Source organism: Cupressus sempervirens, chromosome 4 (genome assembly GCF_028749045.1).
Source record: "Cupressus sempervirens isolate cs-2001-9-10 chromosome 4, ASM2874904v1, whole genome shotgun sequence".
NCBI lineage: Eukaryota > Viridiplantae > Streptophyta > Pinopsida > Cupressales > Cupressaceae > Cupressus > Cupressus sempervirens.
The window spans coordinates 531,831,915-531,857,874 of record NC_143121.1 but is presented as its reverse complement, the minus strand read 5'-3'; the positions used below and the strand labels follow the sequence as shown (position 1 = coordinate 531,857,874).

General features: G+C 36.4%; 1 protein-coding gene across 1 annotated transcript in view; it reads left to right on the top strand.

The window, feature by feature from the left end:
* The window catches only part of PDF1B (peptide deformylase 1B), a 187,862-nt gene that overhangs the window by 60,737 nt on the left and 101,165 nt on the right, over nucleotides 1-25,960 (top strand). The window contains exon 2 of the mRNA XM_089825795.1: nucleotides 18,376-18,514. Within this exon, the coding sequence (XP_089681921.1) occupies nucleotides 18,376-18,514 (139 nt within the window). The remainder of the gene's footprint in view (nucleotides 1-18,375; nucleotides 18,515-25,960) is intronic.

Below are 25,960 nucleotides of genomic sequence, written 5' to 3'. Positions count from 1 at the left end.
TCCAATCACCTAAGATTTGATAAATCTGCCAAGTCCCTCCACCATGCTAATGAATAGGGGGATAAAGGATCTCCTTGCTGAAGCCCCTAAGAGGCACTGAACAACTTTGAAGGTTCCCCATTTATAAGAACTGAGGAGGAAGTAGAAGTCATGCAATTGAGAACCTAATCAACCCATTCCTCTCCAAAGTCGAAGGCTAAGAGGACCTTCTATGAGATTTCCCTGCTCGCCCAATCATAAGATTTAACCATATCAAGGTTAATAAACACAGCCCTTTCCTTGGAAGTTTCCCTAGAATGAATAGCCTGCATTGCTATCATTGTACCGTCCAAAATTTGTCTCACTCCAATAAAACCACCTTTGCTCCTCTGAAATCAAAGCACTAAGAAGTGGCTTAAGCCTTATAACAACCAGTTTAGTCATAATCTTGTAGATCAGATTACACAAAGATATAGGCCTGAAATGATCCAAACTATTAGCCCCATCTTTCTTAGGAATAAGAGCCAAAAGTGTACAGTTCATAGACTTAAGCATTTGTTTGTTCCTATGAGACTCCTAAACCACTAGCCAAAGGTCAAATTTAATGATGCAGAGGAAGGTGGAGGGTGTCGAACAAAACATATTAAAATGCACCTTTGGAACTGAAAATCATCATTCATGGGGGTTCTTTCTCCCAACTCGCCTCACAAGGTACTAAGACAAACACCTAAAACAAGTTTGGAACTTCATTCAACATCCACTTTACCATGGAAATGCAACTCTTCAACCTCTCAAGGCAACAAACCTCACATTCTTGTTCATATGTGTCCTGCACTAAGGGTTTATCAATTTCATTACTTCCATGCCCCAACCTTACCAATGCCTTGTTCAATTCTCTTTGTATCTGCACAACCTCACAAAACCTTTCTACATGCTTCCAAACTTTTGTTTAACCAAAAACTTTCGGTGGGTTTTTACCATTCCGATACAAGGAAAATCAGACCTAGGGCCTAAACACATGCAAATCTCAACATCCCAACTTGCCAATTTGAACTGTGAAAGCATATATAATAATGAATTAATCCACAAGTTTTTAGCCCTACACACTGGAGGTATTGTGAGTTGTGGAATTTATTATGTTTGCTGTTCACCCTTAACCAGAAATTTGGCTGGTTTTACTAAAACCATTATAAAATGGTCAAAACTTGATGAAAATTCATGACCAATTGCAATGGAAATCTAATTCAATTCTCAATCCAACCATACCAAACTTAGTTCATTTTGAGGCCTCATCACTCTGTACAAAACACTGTGACATGGCTGTTACCAGAAAATTTGGAAATTGTAGTCACTAAAATTGGCATATCTTGCATGAAACTTGATGAAAATTCCTCAAATCAAAGACAACATGATCTTAACACATTACTTTATCAATTCCAAGCATTAAGCTGTATCAGGCTGTACAATCATGAGAAACAGCATGGAAAGTTCTGAAATACAGAAAATCTGAATTCTTACATTACAATCTTCTCCACCACATACTGCTCTAACCCTCTGTTGACCATAGAAGGCCTATATAGAGTCTAGACTATTTACATTGTTTCCCAACTATTTTCCCACCTACGAACTGCTTAAATACTTATTTACTACTCATGACTCTTCAACTTCCAAAATTGACGATTTTTACATTTTTTCATATCATCACGAAATTTTGCAAAAATATGGCTAATGACCTATGATGACCTAAACATGCTTGAATGGGGACAAATGAACCTTGTTATATGAGAAGATGCCATGGAAGACAAATTTGTGCAACGTTTGCCCTCCTATGACCACATTGGCAATTTGTTGACAACTTTGCTTTATGGACTTAAAACAACTTCTTATTACATACACTAATCTTAAAACCTTTGAAAATGGTCCAAGGACCTTATTTGGCATGAAAGAAAACAAGATGTGAAAATTTTCCTTTCAGAGGTTTCTAAGCCATTAAGAGCCCTTGCACCATATAACAATCTCCCAAAATTCCTGAAAAAATTCAATCATAAACCCATCTAGGCTAGGAACCTTACCTTTTTTTCATATGAAACACAACTTCTTCCAATTTTGATAGCGTAATGGGTCGCACAAGGGCATCATTTATCTCTTCAGGGACTAGAGGGGAGATACAATTTAAAATGGTCTCCCTAGCAGTGGGATCTTTCTTGGTGAACAAACATAGAAAAATGACTGACAACTTTCCTGAAATCTCTTTTGTTGATGAAAGATGAACCCCTTTTGATGAATGAGAAGTAATAGAGTTGCCATACCTTTGGGCCTTGATAGAATAATGAAAACAAGCTGTGTTTCTATCTCCTTCTTGAAGCCAATTAACTCGAGACTTCTTCTAGAAGATCTCCTCTGCAACTCCCACTTTTCTAACTCCTTAAGGGCCAAGGACTCTGCCCTACCAAGATCAAGAGTCATCCCTTGATCACGGATCTGATGAGTAACATTTTCCGACTTATATTGAGAAGCCAATCTCTAAGAGTGCAAATTACCAAAACGAAACACGTTGGAGCCATTTCCACCTCTTGAGAGTACATTTCACTTGTTGGAGCCATTTCGCAATTGAGAACATGACCCTACCATGAGAGAGCTTCCTTTCATACCGCCAGACATTCATAAGATCTTGAAGAGACTTGTCCTACAATCACACCAATTGAAATTTGAAAGAAGGGTTTTGGGACATTTTGTATAAGATAGCAAAAAAATTGAGAGGCCAATGAGATGGTAGACCACGTGTCATTCACCCAATAATAGGAAACCATAAATCTTTCAAGTTTCTCTGAAATAGCCTCAACACCGCTTCTATTATTCCATGTGAAGGCACCATTCGATGATTTCACATCAATCAGGTTCAAGAGGTCAATATTATGTATGAAAAGATTCGAGGAATGGTCAAGTCTGGTTAACCCACTTTGTTTTTTCTCCAAGCTAGTAACAACATTCAAATCGCTAACTACAATCCAAGGGAGGAAAGGAGCTAGGGAGGAAACAAACTTTATGTGAGCCCAAAGATGTGACTTACCAGAGAGATTAGGGGGAGCATAAATATTAACATGATGGCAACCTTCTTTGGGTTCTAGCAACAACTAACCCCTCTTGAACACCACACCAAGTGAAAGCTCCCATGCTGAAACAAAATTAGAAAAACCCACACCCAAGGCAAAATGATGTCTCTCCACAACCCAAAGCATAAGGCAGAGAAGGAGTGCAATTACAAGGATAAATAGTGCTGCCCCTCAACTCCTTGCATACGGGCACACCCCAAGGCATCCACAAAACCCTTTCCCAACTGCTACAACATAGATGAAAGCTGCCAAACCCTAGTCAAGGCACGAAATGTTAGTTTTAGGTAGCTTGGACAGCTGTTCGTCCACGTGTGATTAATTGGCAAATAATTGTTAGAGTTATGAAAAATATTTGTAAATTAATTGATTCCTTCTAGAAGCCACTAGTAACCTATTGGTTAGGTTGTTTAAATCGAGAAGCAACTAGAAACTTCTTGGTTAGGAAGCAACTAGAAGCTTCCTGGTTGAGTTGTCTTGATCAAGAAGCAACTAGAAACCCCTTGGTTAAGTAGTATAAAAAGGGGTCAAGGGAGGCATTTGGATAACATAACAGAATAGAGGAACACAAGAAGTTGTAGAAGCATTTGTAGTGTTAGCAAATGAGTTTAGCAAATTTAATAGGGTCGTTTTTGCTTGGCCATGGATTTTCCAACATTAAAAATGGATTTATCTTGCTAAATTTTTTTTTTCAATCTCTTTCCAAGGGCATGTTTTTGGAAAAATCTTCAAATAAACCCATTTTGAGAGATTTAAATCACTTTTTTGCAAGGAAAAGAGGAGTTTTGTCATCTTCAATCATTTGCAGTACATCTTGGCTCACATTTTTTGCACTTAGAAGCCAAAAACGAATTCATTTCATGCTTTTTATGAATCATGTTTTTGCTAAAAACGCCCAGAAAATTGGGGTTTTTATCCACTTCTTTGCATTTTGGAGTCATGTTTTTGCATTTTGATCCATGTATATGCATTTGGGGAAGTTGTTTCTGCATTCACAAATAAAAAATGACTCAAAATCATGCATTTTTTTTGCCACGTTTTTGCAAAAATGACCCAGATTTTTGCATCAAAAAGTCATGTTTTTGTTTGAAAAACTCAAAAAATGCATTTCCAGCCCATACCTTTGATCAAGAAGGATTTTTTTTTAGTTTTAAATGCATAATATTGTCTTTGGAGACCATGTATTTGGCACTTTCATTTCAAATTCGACCCTTTATTGTTCATTAATTTCTGTTAAATGCAAGTACAAAAAAAGTCAAAAAATTGTTTGAAAATCCAGATTTGAGGAAGAATTGGTCTTCAAATTCTATGGTTGTTGCTATTTTGGCTCTTTAACCTTCAAGTAAGTGGACATTTTCAAACTTGCTCATCAATTCATGCTTATCTTGTTATTCTCATGCATATTATGGCTTGTTATTGCACACTTGTCCATATATATGCCATGAAAAGTGCATTTTGCCGTTAAAAATTATGAAAACTCTCATTTTCACACTTTTGGAATTTTCCCAAATTTCAAATTCGAATTGCATGTTGAAGTGGCTTGCTTGTTAACATGTTTGAGTCTTTTGCCAAAGGCATGTGTTTGTTTTGTGCTTTGTGCTTGCTTGTCAGTTTCTCCACTTTGGAGAAGTTACAAGTTCTTTCTCAAGAACTTGTTTTAGCTTCACTTCACGCACATGCATGTAATCCCATTTTTCGTCTCCATTTTCACTCATCTCACTTTCTGCATCCATTCGCACAACATGATTACACGAAATGCGTTATGTGTAATTGCATCTCAAAGGTCCGATTTTGATTAAAAGTCACTTTTTGAAAAGTCAAAAAGATGTTATGTGCATGTTTTCCCATGTACTTTGACCTTACTTTTTTGCCTCTCCATATGCATTTGCGTCTCCATGAGCAAATACATGTTTCTGAATCTTTCCATGCTTTGCACCTCATCCCATCACATTCACTTACATGTAAAGCGCATCCTCCATCCGCATTCGCATGTCATATCACTTCTCATTCCTCATTACATGTAATCTATTTCCGTACAATGATATCTTGAAAGCCCAAGTCACTTTTAAAAAAAAATCAACAATCTCCATTTGCACGCATTCCCATGTGCCTAGCATTTTACTTTAAAAAAAAGAAGAGGTAAAGATGCTGATGGAAAGTTGTTCTGAGTTTATATCTGGACATCGTCAAGAAGGTTTTCAAAGTGTCAAAGAATCTAGAATGTGCCAATCTACAAAGGAGAGTTCACAACAACTTGAGCGAGAAAAGCTAGATCACATCAAGTTTCTACATAATGGACAATTCATCAAAGTCATAGGTTATCAAAAGATGAAAGACCATGGTTATAAAGGTGAATCTAGTGGTACAAAATGCAGGAACTCCCAATCTTGTGATCATTTGGGATTGCATTGTCAAGTACAAGGCCATTCAGGATTGTTTCCTTCTCTTCCATCTTCTTCTTCTTTCATGTTTGTAGTTGGAGAGGATGTATCATATGAAGATGTGTAATTACATGTAATGTGAGTTACATGAAAAGATGTAATGCGAGTTTTATGTGTAGTTGCATGTAACCCTATATTTTCTCCTATAGTTAGACTAGGTCAAAGTTGGTTGAGTTGCTCTCACTTTTTCCTCCACCTTTTTCTCAACTCTTATGCTTATATAAAGGAGTGCCCCCTCATTGTAAAATCATCTTTTGTTGTATGCAAGAAAGCTCTGCCACATTTGTGCAAGCATAACTTTGATTGTGTAGTACAAATTTGAGAGAAAAGTGAATAAAAGAAGCAATTGGATTCAAAGCTTTGACTGGAAGCAATTGTGATAGAGCAAATTAGAAGCTTTGACTGTAATTTGTGCCTATTGTCTTGATTCATGTTATTATTGTGTTTAATAAAAGAGCACAGTGATTTAAGAAGCAATCGGAGCCGAAGCTTTGACTGGGAGCGGTCATGGAAATATATAGCTAGAAGCTTTGTTTGTAGCTTATACTTATTTCTTAATTCACAAAATAGTTAAGTATTCTTACTTTCAGGAGTCCTTGTGCCCTAATTGCAAAGCTTTTCATATAGAAATACAACTGGACTTAGAGCCAAACTGGTACATTTTTAGCTAGCCTTTGAGTTAGTGAAGGTTTATCGGTATCACTATTTCAAGCTCTTGGTAGAAGTGTAGTTAGAGATTCACCTTGCCCATTACTCGCTCCACGAGTAAGTGGATTCTTTCTTGAAAGATAAGAAGAAAGGATATTGGTAACACTCATTTTATAAAATCTCTCGACTTCTTGCTTACCTTGAGTTGATCCAAGGAACGGTGAGAAGGGGGAGCCTTCCCTTTAAGGTAGGAGAGACTTTGTCTCACACGCTATGGCTGGTCATTCTATTTTGCGACTGGATTTCTACCTAAAACTGTCGGTTGCAAAATATCCACCCAACAAGAGGCAAGGAATTTTGTATCTCTTGATTTGTTGAAGTTAATATATTTTCTATCTGCAGAACTGGTTTTCCCTTAGGGGTTTTTCTAGGGACGATTTGTCTGAAAACATTGTGTTTTTTGTGTTCTGAATTTCTTACTGTATTTATTGGTGAAGTTGTAGTTGTGTTATTTTTCGATATTAACTGAGAATTTATTTTCGGCAGTTTAATAATTGTTTATGATAGGAGATTAATAATCAGTGATTGCAATAGTGTTAATTTTCATATGGTATCAAAGTGGAGTTGAGGGTAGAAGAGTTTTTCCTTAGGAAAGAAATTAAGGGTTTATATAACCTAGTGTGATCTCTTCAGAATTATTGCTTTAATCCCTTGAGATGGCTTCAGCTGGTTTGAGAGATCAGGACAGACTGGATGGTGCTTCAAATTTTGGCGTCTGGAAGGCCAGAATTTCTTTATTGTTGGAAGAGAATGGCATCAAGGATTATGCTACCAATGTTGTACTTGTACCAATGGATGCGACACAACTTGCAACATATGAGAAGGAAGATGCCAAGGTGAGGAGGATTATCCTTGATGGTGTCAAGGATCATATTATTCCACATATCTTAGAGCTAGATATGACAAATAAGATGTGGGACACCATTCTGAATCAGTACCAGAATGCTACCACCAATAGGAAGATGATTCTTAGAGAGAAGTTGAAGAATACCCGGATTAACCAAAGAGAAGACGTTACAAGTTACCTCACCAGGCTTAGACTTGTCAAGGACGAGTTAGCAGCTATTGGAGATAGTCCCAGTAATGACAAGCTTGTGAGAATAGCCCTAAATGGGTTTTCTAAAAGTGGAGTGTCTTTGTTCAAGTTATCAGTGGACGAGATACCTTACCGGGTTGGGATCAACTATGAACTGATTTCACTTAGGAGGAGTTTAGACTAAGTCTTGTCAATGGGCCCAATAAGAGTTGGCAAAGTGAGGTGGAACAGGAAAATGTTGCACTAGCAGGGAAAGGGAAAGCAATGAAGGGATCTAGCTCACAAAGTGAGAAGGACCTTTCTAAGGTCAAGTGCTTTGGATGTCACGAGGATGGTCACTATGTCAGTGATTGCCCAGAAAGGAAGAAGGCAAAGAAGCAGGCGACAACGTCAGCAAGTGCAGAAGAACTCTCCAGTGGACTGGAAGATGAGTTTGCACTTATAGCTTGTATGGTGAGCTCAACCTCACAAACTATTTGATATATAGATAGTGGAGCGTCATTTCATATGACAAGAGTCAGAGTACTTCTCCAGTTATAAGGAGGAGAACACCAATATCTAGATTTCTATGGAAAACTTGTCTAGACTCAACCCGGTTAGGAAAGGGACTGTTTAGTTTCAGAGGGAGAATTTAAAGATAATTCCAATTCATGATGTGTTGCATGTTCTAGGATTAGGTATGAATTTGATTTATGTATCTGTTCTTCAAGATAGGGTGTATAATGTACTCTTTAGAGGGACACGTGCTGATTAAGCACAAGGATTGGAAATCACCCATAACTACTAGAGTTAGGAGTGGCCGCCTTTATAGGTTTCAGTTTGATACTCTTAAGGCGCTCATGAGCAGTAGTAATCCTAGAGATATTGGAGAGCTATGGCATAGGAGGATGGGCCATATTCATCATGGAACACTCAAATTGCTTCGTGAAACGGTGATAGGTGTTCCAGAGGTGAGCACAAAGCATGATGATGTAAGGGATGTGTGTTGGGGAAGTTTGCGAAAGCATCTTTTCCAAGGAGTGACACTAGATCTGAAGGTGTTCTTGATCTAGTACATTGATTTGTATGTGGACCGATGTCGACAAAGTCTATCAGAGGATATGAGTACTATGTTACTTTTATCGACGATTTCTCCAGAAAGACCTGGATATACTTCTTGAAGACCAAGGATGAGGTTTTCATTCAGTTCCAAGAGTTCAAGGCTCTAGGGAAGAACTCAAGAGGAAAGAAGATAAAGGTTCTTCAGTCAGATAATGGACGCGAGTATAAAGGAAATAATTTCCAAGAGTTTTGTACTAGGGAAGGAATCAAGAGACAATGGATTGGTCCTTACAATCCACAACAGAATGGAGTTGCTGAGAGGAAGAACCATTCTTTATTGGAGGCGGCAAGAGCTATGCTACATGACCAGGATATGCCCCACTACTTATGGGTAGAAGCGTGTAGTATAGCAGTTTACATTCATAACAGGGTTCCACACAAGGTACTAGGGAGGATGACACCACAAGAAGCTTTCACAGGAAAGAAGCCTGGTGTTAGCCATTTCGGAATATTTGGGAGTTTGGCATATTGTCATATTCCAGGTGATACACATACCAAGTTAGATCAGACTACAGAGAGGGGCTACTTTGTTGGGTATAGTGAAACCTCAAAGGCATATAGGATTTTTATCCTCGAGACCAGAAGAATTATTATCAAAGGTGATGTCAAGTTCATGGAGGACAAGGCATTTAGAAGGTCCAGAGATTTGCCAGCAGATGATCAGAGTGAGCAGCCAACAGAAGCTCCAGGGCCTAATCAAGGGCAACAGAGCACAAATACAGTTACGAGTACAAGTGTAGGCTCAGGTGGTGAAGTTTCACAGAGATGGAGCAACAGGAAATGCATCTAGAAGACTTAGAGGTTGATATCTCATCTTCTACAGTTGGCAGCAGGAACCATGAGGTTCATGGGACACTAAGGGATACTCAGGAGTTTGTGGGAGCTCCTAGGAAGAGTACTAGACAATGGAAACAACTAGCCAAGTTCAATGACTATGTGGCATTAGTTAGGCAGTTGGTAGATAGTGAAACTTCCAGCTATCAGTGGGCTGCACAACATCAAGTATGGCGGGATGCTATGGTTGAGGAGTATTCCTCAATAATGTAGAATGATGTGTGGGAGGTAGTTCCTAAACCAATAGATAGAGCAGTAGTTGGATCACGCTGGATCTATAAGATAAAGCACAGTCTAGATGGTAGCATCGAGAAATACAAGGCAAGGTTTGTGGCCAAGGGGTTCTCTTAGAAGGAGGGAATAGACTACGAGGAGACATTTGCTCTAGTGGCTAGGTATACTTCTATACGAGTTGCGATCTTGTTTGCAACACAAATGAGATGGTAGATCCATCAAATGGATGTCAAGACAACATTCCTTAACAGTGAGTTAAAGGAGGACGTATACATAGAGCAACCAGAAGGCTTTGTCGCACACAACAAAGAGACCCAACTATGCAGATTGAAGAGAGTATTGTACGGACTCAAGCAGGCTCCTAGAGTGTGGTATGAGCGCATTGATACTTACTTGCAGGAAATGGGCTTTGTGAAGAGTGAAGTGGATGCTAACCTCTACTACTTGGTGGTTGGTGGTGAGATTCTCATTCTTGTTCTTTATGTGGATGACTTGTTTCTTACAGGTTCACTAGGGCTCATAGAACATTGGAAGAGGGACCTTGTAGAAGAGTTTGGGATGATGTACTTAGGACTTATGCACTACTTTCTAGGCATGGAGTTGTGGTAGACAGATGGAGAGATTTTCCTTGGTTAAGGGAAATATTGCATTAAAATCTTGAAGATATTCGGGATGGAGGATTGCAAAGCCATGTCTACATCTATGATCACAAATTGGAGGGAAGTAGATGCATCTAAGGAGAAGGATGTAGATCCCACCTTATACAGACTATTGATTGGTTTGCTTATGTATTTGGTCAACACTAGGCTAGATACAGCATATGCAGTAAACTCTCTTAGTCAGTTCATGGTTGAACCAAAGAGAATGCATTGGATAGCGGCCAAGCATGTATTGCGTTACTTGTGTGGTATAATTGAGTATGGGATTAGATATATTCAAAGTGAAGGTATCAGGTTGATGGGCTATATTGATGTAGATTGGGCAAGAAGTACAATAGACAAAAGGAGCACTTCAGGGTGTTGTTTTAGTTTGGGATTAGGAGTTGTATCTTGGTTCAGTAGGAAGCAAAAGTCCGTGGCTCTGATTTCAGCAAAAGCATAATACATAGTAGCTAGCAGGGTGACATGTGAAGCTATATGGCTTCCGAAGTTGTTAGTGGTCTTGTTTGGTCAGAAGGTTGAGACTATTGTGATACCCTGCGATAATTAGAGTTGCATCAAGTTGTCTGAGAATCCAGTGTTTCATGATAGGTCTAAACATATAGACATCAGATATCACTTCGTCAGAGATTGTGTACAACGGGGGGTTGTTCAGCTACAGTACATACCTACAACGGAGCAGGTAGCAGACATTCTGACAAGGACATTGGGGAAGGCAAAATTCATCTTTTTTAGAGATAAGTTGGGTGTCATGCAGAACAACTTCCTCACTAAGAGGGAGTGTTAGTTTTAGGTAGCTTGGACGACTGTTCATCCACATGTGATTAATTGACAAATAATTGTTAGAGTTGCAACAAATATTTGTAAATTAATTGACTCCTTCTAGAAGCCACTAGTAATCTATTGGTTAGGTTGTTTTAATCGAGAAACAACTAGAAACTACTTGGTTAGGAAGCAACTAGAAGCTTCTTGGTTGAGTTATCTTGATCAAGAAGCAACTAGAAAACTCTTGGTTAAGTAGTATAAAAGGGGGTCAAGGGAGGCATTTGGAGAACATAACAGAACAAAGGAACACAAGAAGTTGTAGAAGCATTTGTAGTGTTAGCAAATGAGTTTGCAGTGATAGCAAACAATCTTGCAGTGTTAGCAAGGGTGTAGTGATGGCATTGGGGATAATAGCGAAGGAATATCAGTGGGAGAAATTAGGAGGTTGTTTGAATTCTGCCAGTGAGAGGTAAGGAAATTCGTATCTCTTGATTTGCTGAAGTTAGTAGTTTTCTATCTGTAGAATTGGTTTTCCCTTAGGGTTTTTCTAGGGACGATTTGTCCGAATATATTGTGTTCTTTGTGTTCTGAATTTCTTTCCATATTTTATTGGTGAAGTTGCAATTGTGATATTTTTCGATATTAGCTGGAAATTTATTTTCGGCAATTTAATAATCGTTTAAGATAGGAGATTAATAATCAGCCACTGCAATATTATTTATTATTTTAGCTTTAATTTTTGATATTTTAGTTTTAATTGAACTTACAAAGCTAAAAATGTTTATTAATTTATATTCATATATAATGAAATTTAATGTCCAATTAATTTATAATGTGTTTCAATATGGTTTTTATTTATAAATTATTTTTCAATGTTTATTAATTTATTTTCGTATAATGGAATTTAACAATGTTAATTTAAAATATTTATAAATATAAATTAATTTTAGTATTTTAGATTATAGTAAAATTAAAAATAACAAATGTAGACTAAATTGTTTTTTTGATAGGGACTAAATTATTATATTGTATAATAATATATTAATGAAATAATTTAAATATTAAAAAAATAGTAATAGAAATGTTAAAATTTAAATAAATAGTAATATAAATCTTGTATTATAAATTCTAAATTATATTTTGATAACTAATCAAATATTTCACATTTATTATTTAATAATTGGTTTTTGAAATCTTTGTTAATAGGATAATGACAACTGATGTTAGCTCATTGACCTTCAAAACCGATTCAAACTCACCTTTATGGAAATATGTACAAACGATAGAACAAGTAAAAGGGGGTGGAACATTTGTATGGATATGCAATTTTTGTAAAGTGAGGTACAAAAATTCATACAGTCATGTGGAAGCCCATTTATGTGCAATTCCCCAACAGGGTATCAAAGCATGTCCTGGAGAGGAAGGTAATGGATTACCACCTCAAAAAATTGCAAGATATATTAGAGAGCAAGAGGAAGCAGATGCAAGAGTTTCCTGTGGCACAAACCATCCTTTGGAGAAAGGGAAGAGATCAAGTAGGCAACCTTCTCCATCTCATGACTTCCTTGATGTTGTAGTAGAGAGCCACCCATTTTTGGATAGAACTGAAGAAGAACATGTCAATGTAAAGAGAAGCAAGGGGACATTAGAGAGAGCATTTAAGAATGATGCAAGAGAGATTGTAGATCAAAGTGTTGCAAGATGTTTATATGCAAATGGTTTGTCATTTAATGTTGTACGATCACCATATTGGCAATATATGTTGAGAAAAGTAAATGAAGCTCCAAAAGGGTACATGGGGCCAGGATATGAGAAGGTGCGTACCACCTTACTAGCAAAGGAGGTAAAAAGCATAGACACTACGTTGGCTCCTATTAGAAACTCATGGAAACAAACAGGGGTGTCAATTATTTCTGATGGGTGGAAGGATGCCAAAAATCAGCCATTAATCAATGTGATTGCAGTGTGCCCTAAAGGAGCAATGTTTCTTAAAGCTGTGGATTGTAAAGGGCAAGTAAAGGATGCACAATTTATCGCTAACATCCTTATACAGTGCATTTAGGATATTGGCCCTCAAAATGTTGTCCAAGTGATAACAGATAATGCAAAGAATTGTAAAGCTATAGGGATGTTGATTGAGATGCAGTTTGAGCACATATTTTGGACACCTTGTGTAGTGCACTCTCTAAATTTTATGCTACAAAAGTTGGGTAGGAAAATAAATTGGATCAAAGAAACCTATGCAGAAGCTAAAGAGATCCAAATGTTCATCACAAACCATCACATGTCATAGGCCATTTTTAGATCATTTTCGCAGTCCGAGTTACTAAAGGTAATTGAAACACTTCAACTTTTGAATTTTGTATTTCACTTTAGTAAGTATAAATTTAGTTTTTAAACTTGAATGCATCTTTGTATTTTAATTTTAATTTTTCATGTTGAATAGGTTGCTGAGACCCGATTTGCATCAAACACAATGGTCTTGAGGCGATTTGTGAAGGTGCAAGAATCACTTGCTAGCATGGTTATTAGTCAAAGCTGGTCACTATGGAGGCAATCTAGTACTGAGAGGGCAACAAACGTAAAAAAAATGATCCTAGATGACACTTGGTGGGAAAGAGGGGAATATCTTCGTAGTTTCATTGAGCCCATCATGAGTATGATTCGCTATACCAACATGGATCATCCATGTTTGGGAGAGGTATATGATGGAATTGACTCGATGCTTGAGAAAATGAGACACATCATCAATCAAAAGGAGCAAGATCTTGTAGAAACTTTCTTCAAAGAGGTGCAGACAATTTGTGTTGAGCGGTGGAATAAAATGACCACCCCACTTCATCTTCTTGCATTTGCCTTGACTCCCAAATTTTATAGTGATGAAATTTTTGCTATGCCATCAAGGGTGCCACTGTACAGAGATGTGGAAGTTAGTGAAGGATGCAGGAAAGCACTTACAAAATTCTTCCCGGATCGTGAAATGAAGAATATAGTTACGGGTAAGTTTGCTGATTTTTTTAGCTTCCAATGGTCAAAGTGCTTCCACTCTCCGTGACAAGTATACGAAGGATGCTCATGCTTGGTGGTACCTTAATGGCCATACATCACCGCACCTCCAAACGCTTGCAATCAAAATTTTATCACAAGTAAGATCTTCTATTTTATAGCACTCTATAAATTTTTATTTTTATTGTTTACTATTTGTAAAATTAACAAAAAATATTAAGTTTAATTTGATTGACAATTTTTTATGACTCTTCCTTTGTTTCATTAGGTTGCTAGTTCCTCTTCATCTGAGCGAAATTGGAGTACATACTCCTTTATTCACTCAGTGAAACACAATCAATTGGCAGCAAGTAAGGCAGAATAACTAGTTTATGTGCATTCCAACTTGCGCCTTCTAACTCATAGTCACAACGAGTACAAGGAAGGGGGCATAAAGTATTGGGATGTAGATCCAGAGAGAACTGATTTGGATTTTTCAGCTGCAACACAATCTTTTCTGGACATGCAGATAGATAACAACTGTCCTAGTGCAAGTGGTTGTGGGGTTGCATGTGATTCTAATCGGCATACATCGTCTCTTGTCAATGATGATGTTGATGAACTTATATGATGCATAGTTAGTAACTATTGTGAAGATTGATGCTGCAGTTAACTAGATGATCAACACCATGCATTCGGTCACTCGCAAAATTACCAGCAATTAGGAATAGCTTTCTTTAGTTTGTTTTATTTAATATTCGTGTTGTCTGCTCCATGCAATAAGGCAAATTGCTGTTTCAGTCATTGGTCATCTTTTACTTATTGTTAGCTAGTTAAACCTCAGTTCATTCCCTTGATTGGTGTAGGTTTTACTTAAATTTCTCCATGGATGTTAGTGCATACTGGGCAGTTCAGCGGTGAGAGCATTTGATTGCTCTTCTTCATATATTTTACATTCTTATGCAGTTCGAATGATGTAATCAGAAGTTCAAAAAATAATAAATCCTATTTTTCTACCTCATAACAGAGTATGTTCTGTTCAGAATTATGATTTCTTTTTTGTTTTGAATATTGATTTTTCATTATTGTTTTTCTTTTCTGTGCTTTGCTGCTTTTTGGTCTCCACAACTACTAGATGTGTTATTTTAATGTTGACCCAACAAACATTGAATTTCAATTCAATACATCTATCATAAAATTCAAGTTTTGACATTTTGGTAGTAAATTAGCATTATCATATTTTGAATTAGTAATATTAATGAAAATTCTGAGTTTTGTTTATCATGCATGACATGTGTTATTGAGGCTTCAAATATTGATATAGTTATGATTTTTTGTTTTTTATTTTTTTTCTTTATTAGCATACCCAAATGTACCTAACCTCCCCAAAAAAATGTGGCATACCAGTGTACTGTACCCACGTACCCATACCTGTACTGTATCCATATCGGCAACTTAGGTTTACAAGATAGGGAAGTTGGGGTGGCATGCACTTGTCCTCAACCAAGTAGAGGCCTCCACTTACATGTGTTCAAGAACATTCAACCATATTATGCAAGTGTACATGTAGAAGACATCTAAGTGCCTCTACCTATTGTATTTTCTTATTGGCTTTCAAAAGCATTTTAATTTTCTTATTGGCCCACAGGGTGGTGCTTTCATGTAATTGGATGATAGTGTGACAACCTTAATTAAGGTTCGTAATGCAGCCCTTCATTGTAATTGAGCAACGATGAAAGGCCAAGACCTTCTCATTTGTAACTAAATAGTTTAGAGGTAGAGTATGAGAAGAGACATCTTAAAATTGTTAGCATAATGCTATCAAAGTAATTGCCAATTCATTGTTGGTCTTTATAGTTGATTACTTGTGTTGCTTTGGTGTGTTGCATGGTTTCTACATTCACTCACTTAGAATATATATCATTTCATGTTGATTAGAACTAGTGTTTAGTTGAATGGAAGATATTTTGGATGTGCCTTTGATGAACTCGCTTAGATCAAACCACTAGCTGCTTGCCGATTGTAAGTTTGCTTGGCATGGTCGAATGACATATTAATGAACTTAACTTCAATTATTGCTTGCATATTGATATGCATTGGTGGATGGTGTTAATGGAATGGTAGTAGTTTGAACATCTTACATTTACCTTAGGAGATTACACTAGCTTGGTTGATGTGGATGGCTGAACTAAGTCTAGTAGAGTTACAAAGACATCTACAATTTCTTACATTTTAGGAGTAGAATGGCTTTCTTAACCCTTTCTCCTTGTAGTTTGTTTGGTTGAAAGTGATTGACGAAGTTAAAGTAGTTGATATCTATTGATTGAACAACATAAGCCCCTTTGTGATAACCAACACATCACATCATAAAATTGAGTCGAAGCCACAATAAGAAGGAACCTTAAGGTTGTCTCATTTGATCACACTATCTATTTACATTGTTTAGCATATGAGCATCTTTATTCAAGAGAGAGTTGGAGAATTAGTGTTGTGTTTGGAAATACTAAGTATTTGATTATGCATGTTGTAGTGGAACAAAACTCATATCAGCAGGTTTCTTAACAAGAAGTAATGATGGTGGGTGGGAGTCATAGGAGTGACCTTGGAAGATACAAGGATGAAAGTTTCAGACTTTCAGGTGCTGTTCATCTTCTTTACAGCCACTATGTGTCCCCATTGTTTAATCTACAGCTGGACTATGGCAAGATTCTTAATAAGGATTGGAGAATCGATCAGATTGGTACACTTGAGATTGCTCCTTGGCAAAGGAATGCTCATTTTTTTAACTGTGAACTTGCTGGTTGGTTGCAGACCAGCAACATCACTTTGTGGTTTGCACTTTATACTGGAGAGTTGGTCAATGTAGTGAGAGTTCACATTTTCAGATTTCATGGAGGTTTTTCCCAGCTGTTTCTGAGTAAATTTTGATCATAGTATTCCTTACCAGTCGTGCTAAGAGTGCGGATTGCTCTTATGCATGACGGAGAGTGCTGAACTTTGTCATATCAGGCTGTTTTTCACAGATCCAAGCTACGGGCAGCAGTAGTCCTGAATAGTTTTAGACCTACCACATCCCGGGAGTCCATTTTACTAGGGTATAACTTTTAAGTCTTGACAGTGTTACACCTTGGAGTAGGATAGGAGCAGAAAGCACATCAGTAGGATAGGGGTAGAAAACTCAAGCCTGACTGAAACAAAAGATGCAAAAAATGAGAATCACTGGAGGCATTTGATTTGCAAAACAAATTACTATGGAAAAATTTCCTGTGCAAAGCGAATATTCACAATCCCTAGACTGTAAAAGGAGTACAAATCAATTGCCATGAAACTAGTGCAGCATTCATAACATAGGAGTAGTATCTCAGGGGATTTATCACTTCCAAGATTAATTACCCTAAAACAACTACGAACACATTATCATGGTGTTTTAGAAAACATCGTATAATCTATTTAAAGGTTTGAAACTTGGATATGCTTATAGCATCTTGAATCTTATTGGCTGTATGGATTACAAGGAATTTGAATTATAGCCTTTCAAGGCAGGATTATGCATAAGTGAGCTATTGAATGTGCCTTATGCCCAGCTTGGGTTTACAAGGATGTAAAATTATGATTGGGAGCTAGAATCCGGTGATTTGAGAACTGAAGTTCGATTTGAGGCTGGAAATAACTTACTTTTAGCATAGAAGGTGTGATTTACACATGCAAATCTATAATGTACCTCTGTTGCCATCAATATCTGGGATATAAAGGGATAGGTGGACGTAACATGATGCATTAACGACTTCAGTCTAGGTATTCCAATATTTATTTGTAGTCTTCTATATTGCCAACAGCATAATTGTAATAACTCCTTTTGGTTTTAGACTTTTGGTCCAGCCTCCAGAGCATATGGATTAAGCCGATCTCCTAATTACTGTCATATTTTTGTAAATGAAGCTCCCTGGATGGCTATGAGCTCATTGATTTTGATATTATTTACTAGCATAATCTTTAGGTTGCTTGTAGTCATGTGTTTGGGTTCCACCTATGCAAGATTTTATTTAGTTCCTATTTGACTTCTGATAATTTTTTCCTGATACATTGTTGGAGATAGCATTTTCCTTCTATTATCATTAATTTGACTGGTTTTTCTTTTTGTGGCACTGAATTCTCCTCCTACTTGCTTCACAAAACTATTGAATATATAATTGTTTGGAAGAGGTATTGATCTTGATGTAATTTGTGCTACTAGATGTTAGCCATTGCCTTGAATTATTGTTGCAAGAATACAACAAATGATCTTTGTGAGAAGACACAGTGATAAGTTCTATTGGTTTATTTACAATTCCCATTGATTTTGGCTTCCTAATCATTTATTAATTATATTTCTTTATTCCGGCACACTGGTATCATTGGCTTTGTAACATTTGTATGTGTATGGTGGCTAAGTTTGCATTTAACTTTGCTTTTGATTGGAAAGTGCACATTTTGGTAGATGATTACTACATATTCATTTAAGCGGGATGTATGTGCATGGACAGCTCTGAGCATAGAGTATGAGTCACCATTGGAAATTGTTGAATATCCTGATCCAAGATTAAGAGCAAAGAACAAGTTTATCAATAAATTTGATGAGCAGCTCCAGAAATTAGTAAACGAGATGTTTGATTTGATGTACAAGTAAGCATTGAGGATTTTTCTATTGCTTTTGCCACCTTTTTTCATCATATTTCATAGTAGTTTCTCTTTAGTACTTTCATTTATAGACACGAGAAATGTAATTCTAGTCTATTTATGATTTGATTTGGGTTTATAGCCTCCCAATCATATCTTTAAGATGATTGATGTGATAGAAGCTTGAATGAGTTACAAACCATCGTCTTATGATAATTAGCACCAATTTGTATATATAGTCAAATATATGGACATACAAATATGAATCAAAGATGCAATCAAATGACGTGCTACTGTATATTGACACAGATAATACATAAAATAAGGAAATTTCCTACTTGTGTGTTGTAGGTGTACGTTCGATTCTTATATGGGTGGTACATAAATAGTTGCATAATTTCTGCATTGAAATATGAGCTTGTAAAAAGCATTCAGTTAGATTTAAAACCTTGATATTTTTCAGACTATATTTGTGACAATTTCATTTGAGATTAACTGTGGGAAACAAATTGCATTCATAGTCTCTAATGTGTTTTTGAACTTCAATCTTAGCAAGTTAGTCATGCACGTGCATAGTGATATAGAGAACATCTCTTAATGAAAAGGATTTAAGAATAATTTGACTTAGCTTGTGACAAATTATGTCAGAACTCAATTAACCAATCAAATCATATCAGAAGATACAAAATACAAGTCATGATATATGGCATACAATGCAAAAAACAAACAAATAATTCTATTACGTTTATTTGAGTTTCAGAAATGTGGGATAGCAGGGTCTCATATAGAAATCGTATTTACTCCCATGAACAACAAGTGTAGTCTGGGGAACTTTTATCAAGAAAGTGTATCCAATAACAATATGGAGTAGTAAAAGATGATATTTGATGGTAAATAGGGATAAAAGGCTACAATTTAAATGCATTATGGGGGATATTGTTAACATTTTGTTGGGGCAGATACAAAGTATTGATGGGCTTATGAAAAGAAGAGACTAATGGATGATATTAGCATGTAATTAGAAAAATAAATGTTGTGACTGTAGCATTGTAAAATCCCTTTTTCAAGATCATTTCAAATTTGGTTCCTTGCAAGCCTGGTTTTTAAGTTTGCTTAATAGTGATTTTGCTTTGCAATGATTTTCTAAAACTTGTCATTCAAACAATGAATAGTAGATTGGAATGGGAATTTATTTATGAAACTTTAGAATCAAAATTACACAGCAGAAATAATCTATAAAAAGTTTCAGATGAATAATTCTGACCTTCCACTACAAACTCTGCCAATCGTCAGAACTGCATTGATTCCTTCCTTCCAGACAGCATTAACATTAACAGCATGAGAGGTTCTTCCAGCAGAAATCAACATGCTAGGCTGATATTATGAGATAAAAACACTCTGGACAGCGTGTTATATAACCACACCCTCTATCCAAGACCAAGAAGTCAGATATGGATGTAAAGCGCTCCACCCAGGAGCTTATATGGCAGTAGTCAAAACATACGGCCACAAATGAAGTCACCCACCTAGCATATTTGTGACAGAGTAGCCAATAGACAACCATTTATTAATGCCAAAACTGCAGCAGTGATAGGCTGCGCAACAACTATCAAAAGCATTTGCCTTGAAGGGTAGACTCATGTTTTTCCCATAACTAGAACATCAGTCGATGAGGCCTTGAAGGGTAGACTCATGTTTTTCCCTATATGCCTAGAAGGTGTCCATACCCACATCCAACGGGTGTCTGGCATTATTTCATTACAACTCCAATTGCTTTTCACGAGGAAGGCCATGTCTAGTATAATATTGGTATTGACGTTTTGTAGCATCTCTCAGATACATCCTATGAGACTTATTACACACACACACACACACACACACATATATATTCAATTATTATTATATTAATCTAACCATAATGAATAGACATGTCCCGTAAAGGGACATGTCTCTCTTTAGAGTTAAGTTTGGACGAGGAGCTCAAAAGTTGATATCAGATTCAAAGGGAGTTTGAGACTTCAGTGGAAGTAACCTTGACAAGGAGGTCAAAAGTTTAGTGGTTCTTCGTGAAGAAGTTCCAACTGCAATCCCTTGTAATACATTCTTCTCTATGAGAGATAAGTTTGAGGTGAAAACCTTATTCTTTGATATGGTTCATGGTGGATGTTATGACAACACCACATGATAGTTTCCGCGGTGACTTCATGTAAACTTTTGATGTCATGTGTGTATGGGCCTGCCCCTGTGTACATCACGAGGAAGTGACGACTTCCAAATGATTATCATTTATACTTGTTAAAGTTATTGGAAGGTGACGATCTTACAATAACTTAATCTTCTATTATGATGGATATCTTATGATGTCTAGGCAGATCATGATAGATTATATCTTGTAAATTAATAATTAAGTGATAGATGTCATTAAATTGGCAATTTATGACTTGCTTGTATAGATATGTCATAGGTACTTGCTGAATATCATTTAACGTGATATTCAAGAAACCATTAGCTTATAACCATTGGAGTACTTGGTGAATATCATATGACTTGATACTCAAAAGGCCATTACTCAGGGTACTTGGTGAATTTCATGTGATATTCATGAGGCCATTACTCTTGATATCATGACATGATATCTAATAGTGAATATCTTTTGATCAAGGATATTCTTCAATATGCCATTCTTGATATTACTATGAGGTAATATCATATCTTGTATTTATCCTCCCTAGCTAAGAGAGAGTGTTGATGTTTTGTAGCTTCTTTCAGATAAATCCTATGCTACTAAAATATTGAAGATATATATATATATATATATATATGATTACATAATCAATTATTTTTATATTAATCTCACCATAATGAATAGACATGTGGTGTAGGAGCACCTTAAAGAACTTTACAATTTTTGTAGTGTTTTGACGCGTGAAGATGTAATTAGACTTTGTGGCAACATGTCTGGTAAGAATGAGCCAAAATAGGACAATTTTGTTGTGTGAGTCCTAAAGTTGGCATAATGTAACTAGGAGGTCAACTTTGGGTTATGATGGTCAAAGATGAGTCAAAGCATGGCTGAGCATACTAGAAGTCATATTTGGTATTTAGATGACCAATGTGAAGTGTTAGAGTCAATAGGACAATATTTTGATAGAGTTGTAACAAAGTTGTCAATGTTGCTCAAAAGTTGCAAAGTTGTGGCTTGACAACTTGTGCAACTTTTTGGCATCTAGCAAGATTTGCCACCCATGGCCTGAGAAACAATTGGACGATGCTCTAACTGATTCAAGAGCATATAAAAGCCTTGGGAAACTGAATTTGGCTGGTTGGCAAGCAATCAAGACAAGTTTTGTGCAAGTTTTTACTGTTTTTCCTATACTTTTCTGTACTGTACTTACTGGTTACTGATCAAACCTTCTGGAGTAGTTAGAGGAGAGAGTTAGCTTTCCATTGCAGTTGGTTTGATGTCTTCAAGTGCTCATTGGTGGATTTGCCATAGATTTTAGTGAAAGTAGGTTTGAAACCCTCACAAATCAGGGTTTTGACTATAAAATGAGCATTTGCTTGATATTCCACTGTTGAAAACTCTCATCAATTTGTGGAATGTTAGGTTAGACTATATAGATTCCATTTTTGGTAGTGTTAGAATGTTCTTGATTGATTTCTATTTTTGCTGTGAAGCCCTAGGCTGATTACTTGGTAGTGGTGAGCCAGGAAGACAAATTATATATCCAAGCAAATGGGAAAGTTGGATTGAGCAAGTTGATCAATCAATGGTTTGATGTTCTTTGATCTTTGGCAGACAGAGAACAACAATTGAATTGATGGATTGAATCAATAGCGAGTTTGAAGTTGAAGTTCTTAATCCTGCTCAAAGAGGCCTAAAAGCGTAAAAAAGAGGGTTTTGTGGAGAGGTGGGTAATTGGATAAACCTAGATGCCATTTTGTGATATTATCCAGAACATCCAAATGAATATCTGAAATGGTCAAAAGTTCATAACTTTGTTTGATTTGAAAAAGGTGGTGGGAAAACTAAGGAAGGAGGACTAATTCTAATAGGTCTATTAGGCCTAGTTAACATAGCAACTTGAATCTTGCCAAACCAATGCAGATCCATCACACTCTTGTCTCAAAGGTGTAATAGGCAATGGAAAGAGATTCCAAAGACACCATGGAGAGTGTGATCTTAATGGTAGAGACCCTTGTGAGTTAGTCTTGTTTTGGGAATGTGATTGCCTAGTCTAGGGAACTAGGGAAGCACAAGATTGATTGGGTTGGAAAATATCTTGGGAAGGTGTAACCCAATACTTAGGGACCTTGGGAAGGTCTAAGAGTTAATTGTGCTTGGAGGGAGTATAACCTTGGAAGGAGAAAGAACTTGAACTCACAAGAGCCTCTACATCAACATGTCCCATGAAGGGACATGTCTCTCCTTGCCTCATTCCCAAATATAAATGCAAGAGAGATTGCTGCATTTGAAACACACATACCACACATGCAGTGCTATTACATTTGCAGCGATCTCAAAAATAATAGTTGGCTTTTCTTTCGCATCAAGCTCTCCCAGCTATAAGCCCAATAAGTGTATGCAACATTCTTAAAGCTTGGATAAGTTAGTATGCATCAACAAGGTATATGCTCATACAATATTCACCCAAGCTGGAGTTTCTTTGTGCCTAGCTGCAAGTCCATATCATGGTGTCCCAAAAACCTTACACTTTTATTGATTGATCAAACAAACTTCTAGATCTCTCAATCTATAAATTTATCTTAAAATAAATTTTCAGGAATTTCTCAACTTCAATCTTTGTAGCCAAACTGCAAAACCTGAGTGATCTTCCTTTATTAATCAAGGTAGACAGTTTCACTATACAAACCGGTAACCCTTATTGTTTCTGTCCTAGGGATTACCTTCGAAGAAGCTCTCCAATATCCGATTAGAAAACAACCCAAGCATACCAAAATATGTAAGAATTGGTTAAAATGACCTCCTATCAACCCTTTTATATACATCCAATGTGCGTCTTTAACCAAAAGACATATACCCTCAACTAGGTGGGCTAAAGGAGCATACGATAGAATTTTAATTTAAACATATTTCTCCCAAAATGGGCGCCATAACTCAAGTTTTCCCTAGCACACATAAAATCTTATTTTAATTTATAAAATTAAATTCCGAAAGCTGGGCGCTACACCCTAGGAGGTCAAACTTCTTTATGAGCCCACTAATATCAATTTCCCTTTGAGAAGTTGACCGATTTATAAATTTTTATATTAATTAAGTTGCATCTTAACGAGGAGTTGGTCTCAAAAAAATATTAATTTGAATTTTTTATGAAACTTATTTAACCTCCACAACATCTCAACTTATTTATATCTTCTCTTTATGTGTGTTTACTTATTTTTTTGTTTATAAAATCTCTACATTTATTTATATCTAGCTAAGATAAGACTTTTTTATCTACTCAAAAGAACCTCATACTTTGCTCTATAAAGCCATTAATTTTCCCTTGACACTAGTGACAAATATCCAACAATCTCCCCCTTTGTCATTGATGGAAACCCTAGGCTGAAATGCTCCCGCTTGATTGTGATGCCCCCCGCACTCAATTTCTCTCCCTATGTCGTCAAGGACAAAGTGTATCCAAGGCTAACTGAATAAAACAACGAATAGCTCCCCTTGAGCATATGCTTCTCTTGAGGAACTTAGTGAATGGATGGGAGCGACTTCACTCCCACTTTCTTCATTAGGTATTCAAAAGTCTCTGTTCAAATAGGCTTTGTGAAAATATTTGCAATCTGCTCCTTTATAGCAACATTTGTTAACTTTACTTGCTGCTCAAGTACTTGCCCCCTCAATAAACAATACTTAATCAGAATATGCATCATTCTAGAATGCATAATTGAATTCTTTGAGATGTTGATAGCACTTGCATTATCTCAGAATATGGAGATCAAGATGATATTCAACCTTGATATCCTTAAAAGTTTATTTCATCCATAAAACCCATGTGTAATAAGTTCTTGTTGTCATATACTCTGCCTCTATTGTTGAAAATGAAACTGAGGCTTGTTTCTCAGTCAACCATGATACTAGATTGTTACCAAGAAACAATGCTCCTCCAATTTTGGTTTTTCTATCATCAAAATTGACTACCCAACCCGCATCAATATATGCCGAGAGTGAAATCTTTTCCTTTAGGGTACCATAGTACGAAGTCCAAAGTTGCCTTCGAGTATTTTAATATTCTTTAGACAACATTGACATGTCCTTCCTTTGGAGTTTTGTGAAACTATGCTACCAAACCAACTGCTTGCATAATGTCGGGCCTCACAACTGTGAGGTAAAACAAGTTTCTAACCATGGATCTATACACTATTGGTTGTGATATTAAGATTTCTATATCAAATTGGGAAAGTTGCAAACCAAGAAAGAAAGATAGCTCGTCTAGCATTGGCCTCTCAAGTTCATTTTGCATTTTGGATGCAAATCTTTGGCACATCTTATCATTGCTACATTCAAAGATAATGTCATCAACATATCCCACAATAGTCAACAACTTATTTCCTTCATCTTTGATAGATAGGTTGCTATTGTTAATGTTTAGCATCAGTAGAAGTAATGATGTTATGTAAATTTTGTTTATCAGAGATATGCACAATCTGTACTAGGTTCATTTGATTATATTCATTGATGTTACTTATATATATGTATGTATATGTTTAGATGGTTGTCTTAACATAACAATTGCTAATATTATTGGTTGGCAATATTATGTACAGATTATTAACAAACACCTTAACACAGATGTCATTGGGGGTCTTGTGTTACTACAGTTCATGTTGGTTATGCTGATCATTACAGATCATGTATTAGATTAAACTAACTATTGGTTAGTTATGCCTCCGTAGAGGCATGACCCTATGTGGCCAAAGGCCATTTAGAGTCATGATTCTACGAGGGCATGACCCTTCTTATGTATATATAAACAAGTGTAGACCGATGGAAAAGTAATCAATACAAGGCATTACGGACCCAACAATCCACACATTAATCTTGCAGGATAAATGCGTAGCATTCTCCTTTGTGATCTTATTGAAAGACAATCACCATACTCCTACATTACATGTTATCAATGATATACATTGGAGGATATTTTGCATGTCAGCAACTCAAGATCATTCATCATTTGAAGAACAATTGTGTCCTGCAGTTATTCAAGTAAGAATATCTATTGTTATTCATATCTACTATAATAGTTTTGTCTATTAGAGATCACTAAAATTAGCATGGTATCAGAGCCATTTTGATAAGAAAATCTATTACTCAGAATTAAAATCTAAAATCTCAGATTTATATAAGTTGAATTATATTCTTAAATCAAAATAGTGAATCATGTAAGACTAGAAGATAGGCTTGAAGGTGCATAAAAAATTTCATCATGGAAAATTCGA